Genomic DNA, 18,707 nt, shown 5'->3' on the forward strand with positions numbered 1-18,707 from the left:
AGTTGAGCAGGCAAAAGGGGGGGTTTGGATGAGGTATGTTTGTTAAAAAGAAATGTTTGCTAAAGAGACAGTCTCTTTAAGACCTGAGGACCAGCCGAGGAGGATGTGCTAAGTATCAATCTTGTATTGTGTTATGATTGTAGGCCTTGTAATATTGCAATTTCTTGTTAGTTTTTCCTAATTATGCTGTTTTAATACATTCCTATTTTTATTGGGAAATAAATGTAACTTGTTTTACTAGCAGCACCGTGTGTTTGGTTTCATAGCTAACCTGGTATTATTGTGATATTAACAATAGCATGTGCTCAGAGTTTAATAGACCAACTAATTATAGGGACTAGACAAATTAATATACAGATATAATATTAATAATTATATCGATTACTTCAATTGGCACCCAGAGAGCGTGTGAATTTTATTTTTACACAGAATCCACAAAAACCTAATGTATTTTTTTTGTCTTGAGACCCTGTAAGCATAAATCCTCAAATACACCCAGAACTGAAAATCGTCTTTAGTGTGGACAAGATTGGCGCTGGCTCGCGAATTCTGAAACCACGCTTGGATGGTCATGAAGATTCTGTGAAGTATTTCATCAGGGAGACGGGCGCGTAGAACCTGGTGAGATCTTCGGCTGATATATGTATACATGTTAAACGTTTGTATCATTAATGTGTTTTAGGCCTGTAATCAGTAAACAGTACTGGTGAGTGAAGGGATTGATCATCCCTGGTACTGATATAGCCTGCAGATTGACAGGATAAACCACACATCTTTGAGGAAAAAGTGGGAGAAATATAGATTTTTTTTTTTAATTGATTTTCATTTTTTGTCATTTTTATTTATTTTTTATTAATTTCATTACTAGTGTATTTTTTCTTTGGTCCCCACGTGAGTGTGAAATAGCGCTCTGTTCCAACAGAAGTTCAATGTGGCCTGCGATCTAAGGGGTTTAGAAATCAGTGGGAATATAGTAAGGCATTGACTAAGAGTGTGCCTTGTGTCTTCTAGACTGTAGAGCTGAGAGGAACAAAGTTGTTTTTAAACGGCTTTTGGATTTGTTTTTTTTTTTGTTGTTTTTTTTTTGTTTTTTTGTTTTTTTGCTCTTGATTGTGGAACTACAAGGGCATTGTGTAAGCAACTTCAGTGTAGCTAGGTGCGAATTAGCATAGCAATGGAAGCCATTGAAGGTTTTGTTAACAAGTATGGTTGTGTTCGATTTGAGTCTATAAAAGAGAATGCATTAACACACCAATACAATGACCTATTAAAACAATGCAATACCCATAATGATGCCATAAAGCATAAAAAAATCTTCCAAAAAAGGCAAGAAACAGAGATTAGCCAATGCTGTATGCGTGTTGTTGAGGATGAAAGAGATTGCAGAACAAAAAGAATTGGAGTGGTACAAAGATAGAACAGAATTAATAGCTAAGATAGAAGATGTGAGTAAAGGTGTTTCTGCTATAGCTGCGAATACAGATTCAAATGTTTGTCAATGTGATGAACTGAGGGATGAGATTGAACAACTGGTAATTGAGAATGGTTCATTAGAGCAGAAATTGGATGAATTGGAGGAAACGTGTATGTTAAGGGAACAATGTATTGCATCTTTAGGGCAAAGAGAGGCCGGTAATGAAGCTGCGATAGAAATGTTTAAAAGAGAATTACAAGAGTGTAAAAATCAGCTAGCCCAAAAAGATCATACAATTTTATCCATGAAAGCACAGGCAATGGAGAAAGTGCACAGGCATTGTTGTGCTAACAGGGATACAGGCTGATCGAACAACAGCCAATATATTCGGGTGACAATCCTGAAGAATCCCCAAATCAAAGTTCTTCTCTCTTCACTCCTGGGTAAGAAAGGACTGGGCAAGGATTAGGAATTATAAGAAGGGAGGGTAACACCCAATCCACAACACTCTCCATACAAGATCGCACTAATCTGTGCCAGATTTTGGGGAAATTTGACACTAGCGCTTCGCCCATTAGTCTCTCAAACAGGCTGGAGGCTGTGGTGGCACAGTACATTTTAAACAATAGGGATGCATGCGCACTCCTCCGCGCATGGCTTCCATTGCAACTGTGTGAAAAACTGCAGCCACCAGTCGGGAGTCATAGAGGTCTATCTCCCAAGTTAAACTCAAATTGGGGAAACTCGGCAGATAGAATGAGGGAGATGCAGCGCATAATGGGAGGAAGAGATACTAGGGGTTCAGACGCCCTAGAGAATACAAAATTTAGGAGGGGAATGGATCCAATACTCTTTTGCAGTGAATACCTTTCCATTTATAAGGCCACATACAATTGTCCTGATATGTCTCCTGATGACGGTAGTTTTCTGTGTTCTATGGATAATAAGTGCACATGTATTGATTACCATACCAGAATTGCACTGAGGAATGCCACCTCATACCAGACCTTTTTAAACACATTAAGGGACTGGGTTCGGGAGACAGAGCAGGACAATAGGCCCCACAAAAGAATTTCGGAGATAGCTAAAAGCGAAGGGAGAGTGAGATTTACAGGCAGGTGCTACAGGTGTGGCAATATGGGCCATCTAATTAAGGACTGTAAATTACCTAGGAGGAGCACGGGTGAGAAGAAACCGTGGCATAAGGAGGAACAGCAAAAACCTGGACCAGATAAGGTGGCAAAGGAGCCAAGCGAGGCACCTGATGCTACAGTATATGGTCCTCTTTTGAGGGAGTTACAGAGGGTAGGGAAAGGAGTTAAAGAAAGCCAGGAGGAATATAGAATCCCACCCTCAACCAATCCTTATTTTAAACAATAGGGACGTCAGGCCCCAGTATTGTCCCTAGTATGTCATCTGGAGAGGGACAAAGGCAGAAGACCACGTATCCAAGGGGCGGTAGAGGGCCATCGCACCAATATACTTTTGGATACGGGGGCAGCTGTCAGCGTAAGGAATATTGAACTTGAAAAGGATCCTACGGGGAGACAAATTCTCCTGGGGGGATTCTGAGGACAACTAGTACCTTCGGAGCAGTCAATACCTGTACCCATAGAACTAGAGAGGTTATGCGTAGAACATAGTTTGTTTCTGTCACCAACACATGAGGGCACTATTTTGGGCTCGGATGTAATGGGGACCCATGGACTGATTCTTGATCTGTGTAATTGGGTACTGTGGAAGGGGTCTAGATACAAAGGCAAGGTGCACGTGGTCATGGACAGCTGTGAGGTTACATCAGTTAAAACAAATGAAATCCTTGACCCACAGGCACTACTGAAAACAGAGGACCAAACATTGGCTAAAATCTTGTGGCAACATAACAAAGTGTGGGCAACTTCTAAAGCGCAATGTGGTAAAGTTTCAAACATGATTGTAAAAATTGAGGGCCCTGATCCGTCACTTCAGCATCAGTACAAAATTCCACCCAAATCTATTCCATACATAGAGAGCACAGTGAGGAATTTGTTGGCACAAAATGTAATTGAAGAGTGCCAATCTAAAACAAATGCAGCCCTCTGGCCAGTAAAGAAGGAGGGGGGGTGGAGGCCCACCGTAGATTTCCGTGGCGCTAAACAGATGCACCCCATCTATTACAAATGTTGTTGCCAAGATGCCAGACATGATGACAGCACTGAAACCTTCAGCAAAAGTGTACTCATCAATTGACATATCAAATGGCTATTTTTCAACTCCTGTGCATGAGGATAGCCAATACAAGCTGGCCTTTACGTTTCAGGGGAAACAGTATGCATTCTGTAGATTAGCCCAGGGGTTCAAATCCAGCTCCACATACTTCCACATCTGTATGGTGGACATTCTGAAGACATTTTCGGAGCCAGAATGCATCATTCAGTATGTGGACGACATCTTGCTCCAAACTGAGACAAAAGACGAACATTATGCTCTGCTGGAGGAACTCCTGACACTAATTGAGAATGCAGGTTTGAAATTAAACCCCAAAAAGGCACAATGGATGAAGGATTCAGTATGTTTCTTGGGTGTGATAGTTTCACAGGGGGGGAAGGACTCCAGACCCAAACAAATGTGAAACTATCAGGAAATTGCCAAGACCAAGCACTAAGACTGCGCTGAGACAATTCCTGGGGATGGTCGGTTTCTCGGTTTCTGCAGGGACTTCATTGAAGGCTTTGTGGAAAAGGCAAAACCCCTATATGATTTTCTCAAAGGAGACAAGAAGGAAACAGACCCTTTAGACTGGTTGGGAGAGCATGAGCAAGCTTTCACCAAGCTAAAGGTGAGTCTAATGCAGGTCCCGGCCTTGAGCAATCCGAATTCCGATTTTCCCTTTGCACTACAAGTGTATGCCTCTGCAGTAGCAATAACGGCAGTGTTGCTGCAGAAGAGGCAGAGCAAATGGGTACCTGTTGGATACTGGTCCAGGGTACTAAGCCCGGTAGAGAGGGGATTCGATGAATGTGTCAGAAACCTTTTGGCAGTGCACTGGGCAGTTCTTGCCACAGAGCATGTCATGGGATTTGGCAAAATCATTCTGCAGACTCCCCATTCTCCGATTAAAATGCTTTTGGAACGTACCCTCAGTGGAGTATCCTCCCAAAGGGTAGCCAGGTGGCTAGTGGATTTAACACCCAGAAACCTTACCATGACCCACAATGCCACCTACACTCTCCCACAATTGATGCAATATGAGGGTGAGCAGCATGACTGTGGGGAGGTACATCAGACCAGAACACAGGAGGTGTTCAGGTTAGCAGCAGGTAATGAAGACCTTAAAATCTGGGTGGATGAATCAAGGTATTGGGAGGGAGGAATGTTTCACACTGGGTATGCCCTGTGGTGCCCCCAGACCAATGAAAAAATAATGACCAAATGCCCTCGAAGCTTTTCTGCCCAAAGAGCTGAACTGGAGGCAGTAAGAGAGGCCATCACACATTTCAGTTCAGGTCCAATAAGCGTATTCTCTGACAGCGTCTATGTAACAAGGTTTTTGACTGAATATATGCCTTTGTGGCAGTCAAGGGGCTTCAGTGATGCCTCTGGGAAAGACTTGGTACATAGTGCAGTGCTAAGAGATATATGGGAAAGAGCAAGTGTGGAGCCTCAGAGAGTGGCTATCATTAAGGTGAAAGCTCACCAAAGAGGTGGAGAGGAGGTTACTGTGGGCAACAACAAGGCAGATGATCTGGCAAAGGAAGCAGCCCTGATAGGGGTCAAGTGGACACCCTATGATGCTGAAGGGAGAAGGGCCTGGGAGGAACATAATTTTGAGGAGCAGGAGGTGAAAGCAGGTTCACATGAACTCCTGCCGGTGCTAAGGACGCCTACCCCATGTTTAGCAGATGAACAAAATAAGGATGAGGCCTTGAGCTCAATCAAAAAGCAGCTTAAAATGAAAGCAGCAGATGCTCCCCAAAATTATGTGCTAGAAGGCGATCTACTGTTAAGGGAAACGTCAGAAGGACAAAGGTTTGTAGTGCCCTCACAGCATCAAAAGAATTTAGCCCTTGAAAATCACAGGTTAACGGGCCACATGGGTGTTCAGGGTACCTTAAAATTTATGCAAACTAGATACTGGTGGGAGACAATGGGAAACACAATCTCACAGGTAGTGCAAGAATGTTTGATATGTGCACAGATGAACCCTAGGCCAAAGGGACAGAAACCAGTATTAGCAAGGGTGCCGGTAGCCAATGGGCCCTGGAAAAACCTACAGATTGACTTTGTTGGTCCGTTACAAAGTGCCCCTGGAGGATACAGATATTTACTGGTAGTGGTGGATGTCTTTTCAAAATGGGTGGAGGCTCTACCCCTGAGAAAGGACTCTGCTACTGCCACGGCTAGAGCTTTGTGGACCGAAGTCTTTTTAAGATGGGGGTTCCCCAAAGTCCTGGAATCCGATAGAGGGACTCACTTTACCGGCAGTGTCATGAAAAATATTTGTGAGCTGCTGGGAGTAGAACAGAGATTCCATGTACTGTACCATCCACAGTTCGCGGGGATGGTTGAGAGAATGAATCGAACATTGAAGGAAAGGCTTAAAAAGATGGTAATGCAATCAGGAAAGAACTGGCTGATTCATCTGCCTTCAATCCTGATGGCCGTACGAGGGTCCACAGCGAAAGGTACATCATTAACCCCATATCAGTTAATGACGGGGAGAATGATGAACCTCAGCCATCCAGCAGACCCAATACTTAGTACCCCCTTGAGAGAGAGTGCTGAAAGGGACAAATTTCTGGTTCAGCTACAGGAACAGGTACAGGGATATTTGCAATTCGCTGCAAGTAACATGGCACCTAAAGAGAAGGAGCAGCCTGAGAGGCCTCCCATTAGCTTGAAGATTGGAGACAGGGTTATGGTAAAGAACTTTGTTTCCAAGTCTTCATGGGATGCAAACTGGACTGGACCTTTCACAGTCACCATGACCCTTAGTGATCAGGTAGTCAAGGTGAAGCGGCTCATTGATAATAAGGGCGCAAAAGGCATGAAAAAGAGGGAGTTAGAGAAGTGGGTTCATGCCGATCAGTGTAAAAGGTACTGCTGATAAGTATTGATTCCGCTCTTGTTCTTGTTTTTCCAGAGTTCCGGTGGAGCGAAGATTGGCAAGGTCTCTGGAGAATGGATGGACGGATCATAATTGTCGTGTTGGCGATCCATCTGAGCCATGTAACATCTCAAATTGATTCAGACGAATATTCTGGGGATGATGTGGAAAGGGGAAATCCTGAGGAAAACCATGCATCAACTGCAATTGCATCATCAATGTTGGACTTGTTAGGCCAGAAGGGGATGCAGGGGGGAGGTGAAAGAAGGAGGAAGGTCAGGATTATATCAGAGAGTCCTAAATTAACAGAGACTTACCAATGGGGTCACCATGGCAAGTTGCAATACAGAGTTTCTTTTGCTTTTGGACGATTTAATCCTAACTCAACATCTCAAGGTCGTGCGTATAAACAAAACTTGGAAAATATCATACCGGAAGCCCTCCAGCCATTTGTGGATGCAACTATATATATGAATGAAATGGGTTATTGGTTAGGGAAAAATTCCAATGTATCCAAACCTTGGAAAGCAAGGGACATAGGATATGGGGTTTTTGGTGAAGAATTGAAAGAAGGGAAATATGTTTTTTGTGTGTGGCATATATTAAGTAATAGGGCGCAGAGGCCCAGGAGGCTGACACTTAGGCATAGTAAGGTGGCTGTCGGCCAAACTAGGGAGCACCAGATGACACATCAATGGGGTGAAAATTTCCTTGTGGGGGTGGTATCTCGGTCTCATCAGTCCTACAGAGAAGCTCTTGGTTACTGGACATGTGGGACTCCAGAATTGGACATGGGGGAGATACGCCTGGTTGATGTCTCACCTGAGAGTTTAAAACCCTGCACAGGTAATGCCAATAACTACACACAGGGGCATGCTCCGTTAGAGAAAGGGGAACCACTACAAATAGATCTGAGCTCATCCCAAACGCTGGCTACCAGGGTACAGTATGCCTTCACCACATGGCACTTCAATGTCTCGCAATGGTTGGTAAAATCCTATTACCCTATATGTGCTGAATATACACTGAATCAAGTGCGGCCAGTATATCAGTGGCTTGTTCCCAGAGATGGGCGGACGCAGAATGAGGTCCATGCCGGACGCTTATTTCTGAGGAGCAACCGAAAGAGGAGGGATATATTCAGAACTATATTGGGGGGAATAGGAGCTGGGATGGGTGTCGTTAATGGAGTGGACATCGATATCCTGAGGAACAAACTCTCAGCTATAGCTTCAGACAGTAAGCAGGGCTTTGTTGCTCAGAGAGATTAATGACATTCTTGATAATATTCAACAACGTCACATAAATACCCAGGTAAAAGTAGCTCAAGATTTTATCCGCCATTTTAAGAGGTTGGTAGATAGTGTGGTGACACAGGGCAAAAATATGTCGTGGGCTCTGGTGTGCACGCAGGGACAGGCGGAGTTATCAACCAATATCAAGCTGATTGTACAATCTCTGTATGGGGGGCAGTGGCCTTATGAGTTGGCATCCCAGCTCAGTAAGATTTTACCAAAGCACATCTCTTACACTAATCCAAGTTGGTGGTCGAATGCCTGGATAGGCTGTACTAATTTGGATTATGAGAGATGTTACGCTTCCTCATTGATCCCATATACAGAAGTGCAGACTCAATCTGTGTATTCGGTGATATCGATGGGCTTGCTGACTGGGGATTCTACTTTGTTGCATCTGAGGCTAACTTACTCACATGTAATCAGAGAGGACGGGAGCTGGAGGCAGGTTGATATTTCCCTCTGTTGGAGGCATGACCATGATATCCTTTGTATGCCAGGTCAATACACGGTGGTGGATGAGAAATGTTGGGAAGATTCATCTGGATGGGGAGAACATTGCCTCAAAAGGGAACACCGGTGTATTATTTGGGACATAGGAGAGTTTGTTTCTTTGTCCTAAAGGATACTAATGTATCGTTGGTCATGGAACTAGGATGTTCTGTGAACCTGACAATAGCTAGAGGAGCATAGTGTACCCTTGGCGGTGTCTCTGAAATCCAGACACAGGAATGGAATTATGTGGTACCGCATATTGCCAATCTGTCTGTGGATGTCAACCAGAACCGCCCTGTTAATCTGAGAGCCCTGAACCTTGGTATGGGAAGGAAGATACAGGAATGGTTAACAGATTGGGATAGAGATGAGAACCTTATGAGGATGCTGCAGCAAGAGAGAGCTAATGCTACTATAGCCATCTACCATGACCAGAATGTAATAAAGGAGGTAGTACATCAACTAGAAAATGATGTGGGAGGGTCTTGGTGGGAGGTAATATTCGGACATTCCAGTAAGGCCAACAGTATTTTGAATTATTTGATACATCCCGTGGTAATATTACTCATTATTGCTGCAGTTTCATCATTGGTTCAAGCTGGTATGTGTTGTTGGACTCGACATTTGTATAGGAAAGTCTCGCATTTATCTATACAAGTGGAGGGACGAATTGATAGTAAGGTCTCTTCATATATGGTAGAGGCTTTGCTGCCAGTCCAGAACCCTGAAATACTACTGACGTGCCAGAATTGTGGTAGGAGAGGCCATTGTGAGTGAACCTGCCTAATCCCGGCCCGTATCTACAGTGAGGAGGTATAGGAGGTTGGGAATGGGATGTGTAGTCTGATGGATCATAGGTATATATGTATATATTATGGTAATGGGTTGATTTCATGTTATGGTATAGTGTGATAAAGGTGTATTTTAGGCTAATAACATGGGCCAAAGGCCCTCCTCGAGACTCTATATTGGAAAGCTGGTTGATAGGTTGCTCTGAATGTGTGTTGGTGAATGGTGAGTGAATGGACACCGCTGGCCTGTACTGCACACCGTCCTGAAGATATCGGAGAGGAGAAGACACAGAGTGGTGACAAGGAAGCTGTCACGGAAGAATGATGTTGGTGTGTCACCCAGTAGCAAAGCGGCACGTGTTGGGAAACACAGCACGTTAAGACTGTTATGGACTGTTCCACAGGAGCTGGTTCTGAGGCCTATGTTGAGAGGCGCAACACACAGCAAGACCCTTATGGACTGTTACATAGATGTTCCTGTTGAAAACCGCAATACGTTACCACGGTTAAGGACTGTTCCATAGGTACTGGTTCGGAAGCACATGTTGGGGAGCAACACACGTTAAGACAGTCATGGCTGTTCAATAGGAACCGTGTCTGAAGAAGGCTGGTATGCGCCCTTCAGGCGCAAAGCGGCATATGTTGGAATTCAACATGAATATCGTATTTTACATATATTTCATTACTATGCCTAAGAGAAGCCAGGCTCCCATGGTTTTTGAAAGACTGAAAAGTTTCACACTTCCGGGAGGACAGGATGTGGCCTCCCAGGTTGGAATGTAGCCTGTTTAGCTCCCATTGCGCATGACAATGCTGGCTCCGATCTGTCTGTGGAAATTTCCTGATTATCTACTATCCGCACAGGCTTCAAAGGCAGCTAAACTGACAGGGATGATGGATGAGGTGAGATACAGGAAATCAAGGGCCCAGGTGTTTGTGAAATCTGACATCGGTCGGACGATGGCAATTCATGGACCAACACTGCCCCCCAGAGGACTGCTATGGCAGGACGGACCATATGATAGCCTGTTGAGGGAACGCCCCAGAGACACTGTGATTCGTCCAAAGGCAAAGTTGGCCAGGCAAAGGGGGGGTTTGGATGAGGTATGTTTGTTAAAAAGAAATGTTTGCTAAAGAAACAGTCTCTTTAAGACCTGAGGACCAGCCGAGGAGGATGTGCTAAGTATCAATCTTGTATTGTGTTATGATTGTAGGCCTTGTAATATTGCAATTTCTTGTAGTATCTTTATGTTAGTTTTTCCTAATTATGCTGTTTTAATACATTCCTATTTTTATTGGGAAATAAATGTAACTTGTTTTACTAGCAGCACCGTGTGTTTGGTTTCATAGCTAACCTGATATTATTGTGATATTAACAATAGCATGTGCTCAAAGTTTAATAGACCAACTAATTATAGGGACTAGACAAATTAATACACAGATATAATATTAATAATTATATTGATTAATTCAGCGACAATGACAAAGTCTGTCTGCCCAGTATGCTCTTGATTCCAATATGAACAAACATCTATGTGTTGTAGATGATATAAATAGGTAGAAGTGGGTTTTCTTACTCCACCAAGAGTATATATATGTTGTTCTCTTCAAAAAGAAAAGAAAAGCCCAAGAAATGTGGGTGTAAATGAAATGCTTGAGGCTCCACTGAGGCCAAGAGGCAAATCCTGCAAAAAATGTGATAACATAAATATATAGTAGGAGGTCCTATTTTAATATAGTAAGAAAGTTAGTTTGCAAAATTAAGTTCACACCTGAAAGTGGCTCAAAAGTTGATGTTCATAGGTGTATATATTGATAGCTAGAGAAGTAGTAGATAAGATAGGGTATTCAATTAGTTGTCTATTTAGTGTCCTTACGTTAAAGGGTTGCTTAAAAAGAAATAATATAGATACTGTGGTATTAGGTGGCCAGATGGGACTGGATTTGCTTGACAGAGACACACCTGCCACATGTACAGTATATATAGTGAAGCTAGGTCTAAAGTATAGTAGTCATCATATAGTTAATCCTGTATGGGGTTAATCTATCAAGTTGACTGGGAGTCAGCAAAGAGGTCCCAGACAGAGCCAAATATAGGTGTAATTAGCAGATTTAGGGTAGAGATTGCATAACCAATAGGTAGTGCTTGTTCATTTATAAAAATGCAGATTCAAGGATTGGTTTCTCCAAGTGCTACATGAATAGAGAAGTATACAGGATATATTAGGGTTGTATGGCCTCCAAATAGAACTAATGAGTTTTTTAGGAATTGATTGTAATGCATAGGGTGTTTAAGAGCATATAACTATCAGTCTAGTGTGAACTCAGTCAAGCAAAAAAAGTCCCAGTTGTAGCCACAATAAATAGAAGTAAAGTTGGCCAGCTTAGGTTGGTATCATAGTTAGTAAATAAAAGTAGTTTAACTTACATGACATGAGAGTGAATCGGATCAAGTAGCTGTTCAGGCCGGTAACATCCCGCAGCATGTGGAGGATGTCTAGCATGAGAATTAGCTGATTTAAGAAGCCTCTTTCCTCCGATCAGCTGTTGATATCTGATTACAACAGCTGATTTGAGTGGGAGGGAGAGGAGGCAGGTGCAAGCCATGTGTGGCCCCCTGGGAGGAGTGATCGCCATCCCGTCCGTGGCGCGGATGTGTGAGCCCATACGCCGGGATGTTAACACGGCCACTCCACCCACCGACACAGAAAGCTTCCCTGGCGGACTGTGCATGTCCTCCAGAGTCGCAACATGGAGGCCAGTCTAAGATGGATATAGACTGTAGCCTCGCATAGCACCGCCACGGGTTTTGTAACCCGGGTGGCTTTTTGTGCCGGGCGAGCGTCAACGAATTGTGATAGTGTGATGTTATAAAAACATCCACTAAGGCATGAAAGTACAAGTGTAGTAATGATTTGTGTGATATTCTGGGAGCAAGAGAACACTGGTAACAGGCAAGGTCTCATAGGCATAAATTACATATTGGGACTTTCGTTATATATTTAGAAAATACATGCTTCAACATATCAAAAAGTTGTATGGGGTCCAAATCATCATATACATCAAAAGACAGAGTTAATGGCAGGATCAACGGAATTTCTTGCATAGGGAAATAAAAAAAACATTTTCTTATTGGATACATATCAAGAGTGTAAATAGACAGAGAGTCCAGGTCTTTGGACTAATTATTATAAGATAGGCAGGAAGGGGAGGTTAATGGCAGGATCAACAGAATTTTTTTGAGAAATAGTGTTAAACAACATTTTCCTATTCGTTATATATTTAGAAAATACATGCTTCAACTTATCAAAAAAGTTGTATGGGGTCCAAATCATCATATACATCAAAAGACAAAGTTAATGGCAGGATCAACAGGATCAATATTATATAATATTGAGATTCATCTTCTCTCTTGCTTTGGTCTCCCCTCTAAACTCTGGGATTCGGATGCGGGCAGTCCAGTTATATCTATCTATCCTTAGCTTCTGAGACTGGAACAAATAGGACAATAATGATTTTCTATTAATTATTACCATCCTAGTGTATTACCATACTAGCATTACACTATCCTATTATTGTATTTGTATAGTGCATAATAAGCAACGAATATGACATGCTACGTTTAATTTATGTAACTCTCAGATATGCATGTGGACATAGGAGCACAGATCACTATATATATTTATACATGGATGTGTTATCGCATTTTTTGGTATTATAAAATATATAGCACTTGATATGTTATATAAGTGAAAGTTGCTTAAGTACCTTTATTCATTATTTATTTTTATTTTTTGCGATATACCTATGCCATACTAATTAATTCTACGATCTGGACTCTCTCTGCCCATTTGCACTCCTTGATATCGAATAGGAAAATGTTGTTTAACACTATTTCTCAAAAAAATTCTGTTGATCCTGCCATTAACCTCCCCTTTCTGCTTATCTTATAATAATTAGTCTGAAGACCTGGACTCTCTGTGTATCTACATCCTTGATATGTATCCAATAAGAAAATGTTTTTTTACTATTTTCCTATGCAAGAAATTCTGTTGATCCTGCCATTAACTTTGTCTTTTGATGCATATGATGATTTGGACCCCATACAACTTTTTTGATATGTTGAAGCATGTATTTTCTAAATATATAACGAATAGGAAGATGTTGTTTAACACTATTTCTCAAAAAAAATTTCTGTTGATCCTGCCATTAGCCTCCCCTTCCTGCCTATCTTATAATAATTAGTCCAAAGACCTGGACTCTCTGTCTATTTACACTCTTGATATGTATCCAATAAGAAAATGTTTTTTTTATCTCCCTATGCAAGAAATTCCATTGATCCTGCCATTAACTCTGTCTTTTGAAGTATATGATGATTTGGACCCCATACAACTTTTTGATATGTTGAAGCATGTATTTTCTAAATATATAATGAAAGTCCCAATATGTCATTTACCTATGTCATTTACCTGACCTTGCATGTTACCAGTGTTCTCTTGCTCCCAGAATATCACACAAATCATTACTACACTTGTACTTTCATGCCTTAGTGGATGTTTTTATAACATCACACTATCACAATTACTTGACGCTCGCCCGGCACAAAAAGCCGCCCGGGTTACAAAACCTGCGGCGGCGCTATACGAGGCTACAGTCTATATCCATCTTAGACGGGCCTTCATGTTGTGACTCTGGCAGACATGCGCAGTCTGCCAGGGAAGCTCTCTGTGTCGGTGGGTGGAGTGGCCATGTTAAAGTCCCGACGTATGGGCTCGCACATGCACGCCACGGACGGGACGGCGATCACTCCTCCCAGGGGGCCACACATGGCTTGCACCTGCCTCCTCTCCCTCCCACTCAAATCAGCTGTTGTAATCAGATATCAACGGCTGATTGGAGGAAAGAGGCTTCTTAAATCAGCTAATTGTCATGCCGGACATCCTCCACATGCTGCGGGATGTTACCGGCTTGAACGGCTACTTGAGCTGATTCACTGTCATGTAAGTTAAACTACTTTTATTTACTAACTATGATACCAACCTAAGCTGGCCAACTTTACTTCTATTTATTGTGGCTACAACTGGGACTTTTTTTTTGCTTGACTGAGTTCACACTAGACTGATAGTTATATGCTCTTAAACACTCTATGCACTACAATCAACTCCTAACTAGAAAACTCATTAGTTCTATTTGGAGGCCATACAACCCTAATAATTCCTGTATACTTCTCTATTCATGTAGCACTTGGAGAAACCAATCCTTGAATCTGCATTTTTATAAATGAACAAGCACTACCTATTGGTTATGCAATCTCTTCCCTAAATCTGCTAATCACATCTATATTTGGCTCTGTCTGGGATCTCTTTGCTGACTCCCAGTCAACTTGATAGATTAACCCCATACAGGATTAACTATATGATGACTACTATACTTTAGACCTAGCCTCACTATATATACTGTACATGTGACAGGTGTGTCTCTGTCAAGCAAATCCAGTCCCATCTGACCACCTAATACCACAGTATCTATATTTCTTTTTACGCAACCCTTTAGCATAAGGACACAATAATTTAAAATAATACTTGCAATCTAAATAGACAACTAATTGAATATCCTATCTTATCTACTACTTCTCTAGCTATCAATATATACACCTATGAACATCAACTTTTGAGCCACTTTCAGGTGTGAACTTAATTTTGCAAACTAACTTCCTTACTATATTAAAATAGGACCTCCTATTATATATTTATATTATCACATTTTTTTGCAGGATTTGCATCTCGGCCTCTGTGGAGCCTCAAGCATTAAGTTTACGCCCACGTTTCTTGGGCTTTTCTTTTCTTTTTGAAGAGAACAACATATATATACTCTTGGTGGAGTAAAAAAAACGACTTCTACCTGTTTACATCATCTACAACACATAGATGTTTGTTCATATTGGAATCAAGAGCATACTGGGCAGACAGACTTTGTCATTGTCGCTGTTTTTAATCACAAATTTTATGGAATGTCAAGTCAGCCAATACAGTATTTAATGTAAGTGTATCAGATATGAAAATTACATTATGAAATGCTTCATTGATGGATACTCAGATATTGATTATTATCTTTTCTATATATCTTTTTTAACACAGAACTATTTAAAGCTTACACTACCCCTGAGCAAGGAGTTTAATTGACTCCGAAATGCGTCGGGTGAAAAAGTACTGCTTCAAAACTCTGTATATACATGATTGTAATACTGATGGATTTACATTCCTAACAATAGATGTTACAGTTGTTGTCATATTTTATTAGGTTAATTCAATAAATTATATTTGTACCAAGTATACCTCTTTTATGATTGCTACATGTGCCTGAAAAGTCCACCACTAGGGGACCCCCTTTGCTGTTATGTATCTCCAAGCATGTTAAACCAATCCCTTCTATCACTTATAGAAGGTCTAGGTCTTTAAAGGATCAATTGGTTCATAGCCACTTGCCACAGAGATCCGGGAGAGATATTCGGAAAGGCACTGCTCTGTGTGGCAGGTGCGATTTTTGCAGCTATATTTTAGATTCAGAAGAGATAATCCTTCCAGATGGGACTTTGTATCAACCCAATTTCTTTGCTAACTGCCAATCCAGTGGGGTGGTCTACTATATGAGGTGCATCTGTAAGGCTTTATATATATGGAAAACTAAGAGACCCTTTTTCCATAGGATTAGGGACTGTCACGGAACGTCCCTCACTCCGCTTGAGTGCTTCCGTTAGTATACCACTTCCTCTCAGTCTGAATCTAGATATCAGATATTCCAACCGCTCCCAAGCATAAAACAAGACGAGACTTGCTTAGTTGCTAACATGGACTATTTTATTTAGAATCAAAATTACAAGACTTTATATGCCGTTGGAACCTCCTCTAACAATACAACTGTAACCTAATTAACATGAGCTAGTTTACTAAATCATTTACCCAGACTAGGTGACTATTCAATACACATTACCATTAACATCAATACAGGGTTAATTAGAACAAACAACAATGTGTGGAATACCCTTAGAACCTGTGGTAAGCCAGACTAGACTGTTCGTCTCCCAGCCAGTCCTGGAGGCTAATGTGATCAGCTCACTCAATTAACAGGTTGAGTTCAGAATCAAACAAACCAATAATAGTCTCTACATACATCCTGGGAGATATTGTGGACAAATATTACTGTCCCATTTTAAGTAGTCCAAGATCTATTTTCTCACTCACCCTGTGCCAGGATAGCACAGGGTGACTTAGACATAAGAGGTGTGTGGGGAGCAGAAACAAGGGCATCCCCTACTTTCCAAGGGATTCTTAGTTCCACGGGCCCTCCCGTCACAGGGACCATGTGTCCCTCGTCCAAAAGAAAAAGATAGAAACACCCATTAGTCGACACATGGGTTTATACTATTCATTTGATCTAACAAAGATGACATTTTTTGGAATTCATACCTACTCATGAGAGGGGGGAAGATGTAGATAGGATTCTTTTGCAGAAGGAGACAAGGTGGATGCATTCCTTGGCTGCCACTTCGGCTCCTGGGCTCAACGAATCCATTAGCTTCAAGCCTTTCCTCTAGGGATTTTTGTCTGGCCATTTTTTCAGTTGCTCCTTTAAGTGGTTATTTTTGGTTCCACTGTTATCTGATATGTGTTAGGACCCTCTGTCAGGCTCCTATGTACACCCTTTCTGAACTGCCTTCACTTTATTATTGGCCATTGGGATTTTTGATTATCTTGATTTGTACTCATATTGATTTTTTAACTGTTCTATATAGTGTTATTGTTCACTAGGGATGAGCCGAACACCCTGCTGTTCGGTTCGCTCCAGAACTTGCGAACAGGCAAAAAATTTGTTCGAACACGCAAACACCATTAAAGTCTATGGGACACGAACATGAATAAACAAACGTGCTAATTTTAAAGGCTTATATGCAAGTTATTGTCATAAAAAGTGTTTGGGGACCTGGGTCCTGCCCCAGGGGACATGGATCAATGCAAAAAAAAGTTTTAAAAATGGCCGTTTTTTCGGGAGCAGCGATTTTAATAATGCTTAAAGTGAAACAATAAAAGTGTATTCCTTTAAATTTCATACCTGGGGGGTGTCTATAGTATGCCTGTAAAGGGGCGCATGTTTCCCGTGTTTAGAACAGTCTGACAGCAAAATGACATTTCAAAGGAAAAAAGTCATTTAAAACTACTCGTGGCTATTAATGAATTGCCGGTCCAACAATACACATAAAAGTTCATTGATAAAAACGGCATGGGAATTCCCCACAGGGGAACCCTGAACCAAAATTAAAAAAAAAAATGATGTGGGGGGTCCTCCTAAATTCCATACCAGGCCCTTCAGGTTTGGTATGGATTTTAAGGGGAACCCTGAGCCAAAATTTTAAAAAAATCACGTGGGGTCACCCCAAAAATTCATACCAGACCCTTATCCGAGCACGCAACCTGGCAGACCGCAGGAAAAGAGGGGGGGACGAGAGTGCGCCCCCCTCCTGAACCGTACGAGGCCACATGCCCTCAACATTGGGAGGGTGCTTTGGGGTAGCCCCCCAAAACACCTTGTCCCCATGTTGATGGGGACAAGGGCCTCATACCCACAACCCTTGCCTGGTGGTTGTGGGGGTCTGTGGGCGGGGGGCTTATCAGAATCTGGAAGCCCCCTTTAACAAGGGGACCCCTAGATCCTGGCCCTCCCCACTGTGTGAAATGGTAAGTGGGTACTTTTACCCCTACCATTTCACAAAAAAACTGTCCAAAAATGTTAAAAATGACAAGAGACAGTTTTTGACAATTCCTTTATTTAAAGGCTTCTTCTTTCTTCTACCTTCTATCTTCCTTCGGTTTCTTCTTCTTCTGGTTCTTCTGGTTCTTCCTCCGGTGTTCTCATCCAGCATCTTCCTCCATGGCGTCTTCTTCCCTTCTTCTCCTCGGACTGCTCCACATCCATGATGGCATGGAGGGAGGCTCCTGCTGTGTGACGCTTCTCCTCTTCTGAGGGTTCTTAAATAACAGGGGTGGCGCCACCCAGTGACCCTGCCCCCTCTGACGCACGGGGACTTGACAGGGACTTCCCTGTGGCATTCCCTGTGATGTCAGAGGGGGCGGGGTCACCCGTTATGAAACTCCGCCCCCTTCTGACATCACAGGGAATGCCACAGGGAAGTCCCTGTCAAGTCCCCGTGCATCAGAGGGGGGCGGGGTCACGGGTGGCTCCCCCCTCCCGTTATTTAAGAAGTGTCACACAGCGGGAGCCTCCCTCCATGCCATCATCAATGCTGAGTTGCCTCAGGAGAAGTAGGGAAGAAGACGCCACGGAGGAAGATGCCGGATGAGAACACCGAAGGAAGAACCAGAAGAGCCAGAAGAAGATGGAGGAAGAAACCGAAGGAAGATAGAAGATAGCAGATAGAAGATAGAAGAAAGAAGAAGCTTTTAAATAAAGGAATTGTCAAAAAACGTTTTTTAACATTTTTGACAGTTTTTTTGTAAAATGGTAGGAGTACTTTTGTACCCCCTTACCATTTCACACAGGGGGAGGGCCGGGATCTGGGGGTCCCCTTGTTAAAGGGGGCTTCCAGATTCTAATAGGCCCCCCACCCGCAG

The 18,707-nt window shown here is 42.4% G+C and overlaps 1 protein-coding gene across 1 annotated transcript; it reads left to right on the forward strand.

Moving 5' to 3' along the window:
* Positions 1 to 1,370: 1,370 nt before the first annotated feature.
* LOC141148055 (posterior protein-like) lies at positions 1,371 to 2,794 on the forward strand. Its single transcript, XM_073635209.1, has 2 exons — positions 1,371 to 1,632; positions 1,863 to 2,794. The coding sequence occupies exons 1-2, from the start codon at positions 1,371 to 1,373 to the stop codon at positions 2,792 to 2,794; spliced, it is 1,194 nt and encodes a 397-aa protein (XP_073491310.1).
* Positions 2,795 to 18,707: the final 15,913 nt, after the last annotated feature.

This window comes from Aquarana catesbeiana, linkage group LG06 (assembly GCF_042186555.1).
Source record: "Aquarana catesbeiana isolate 2022-GZ linkage group LG06, ASM4218655v1, whole genome shotgun sequence".
NCBI lineage: Eukaryota > Metazoa > Chordata > Amphibia > Anura > Ranidae > Aquarana > Aquarana catesbeiana.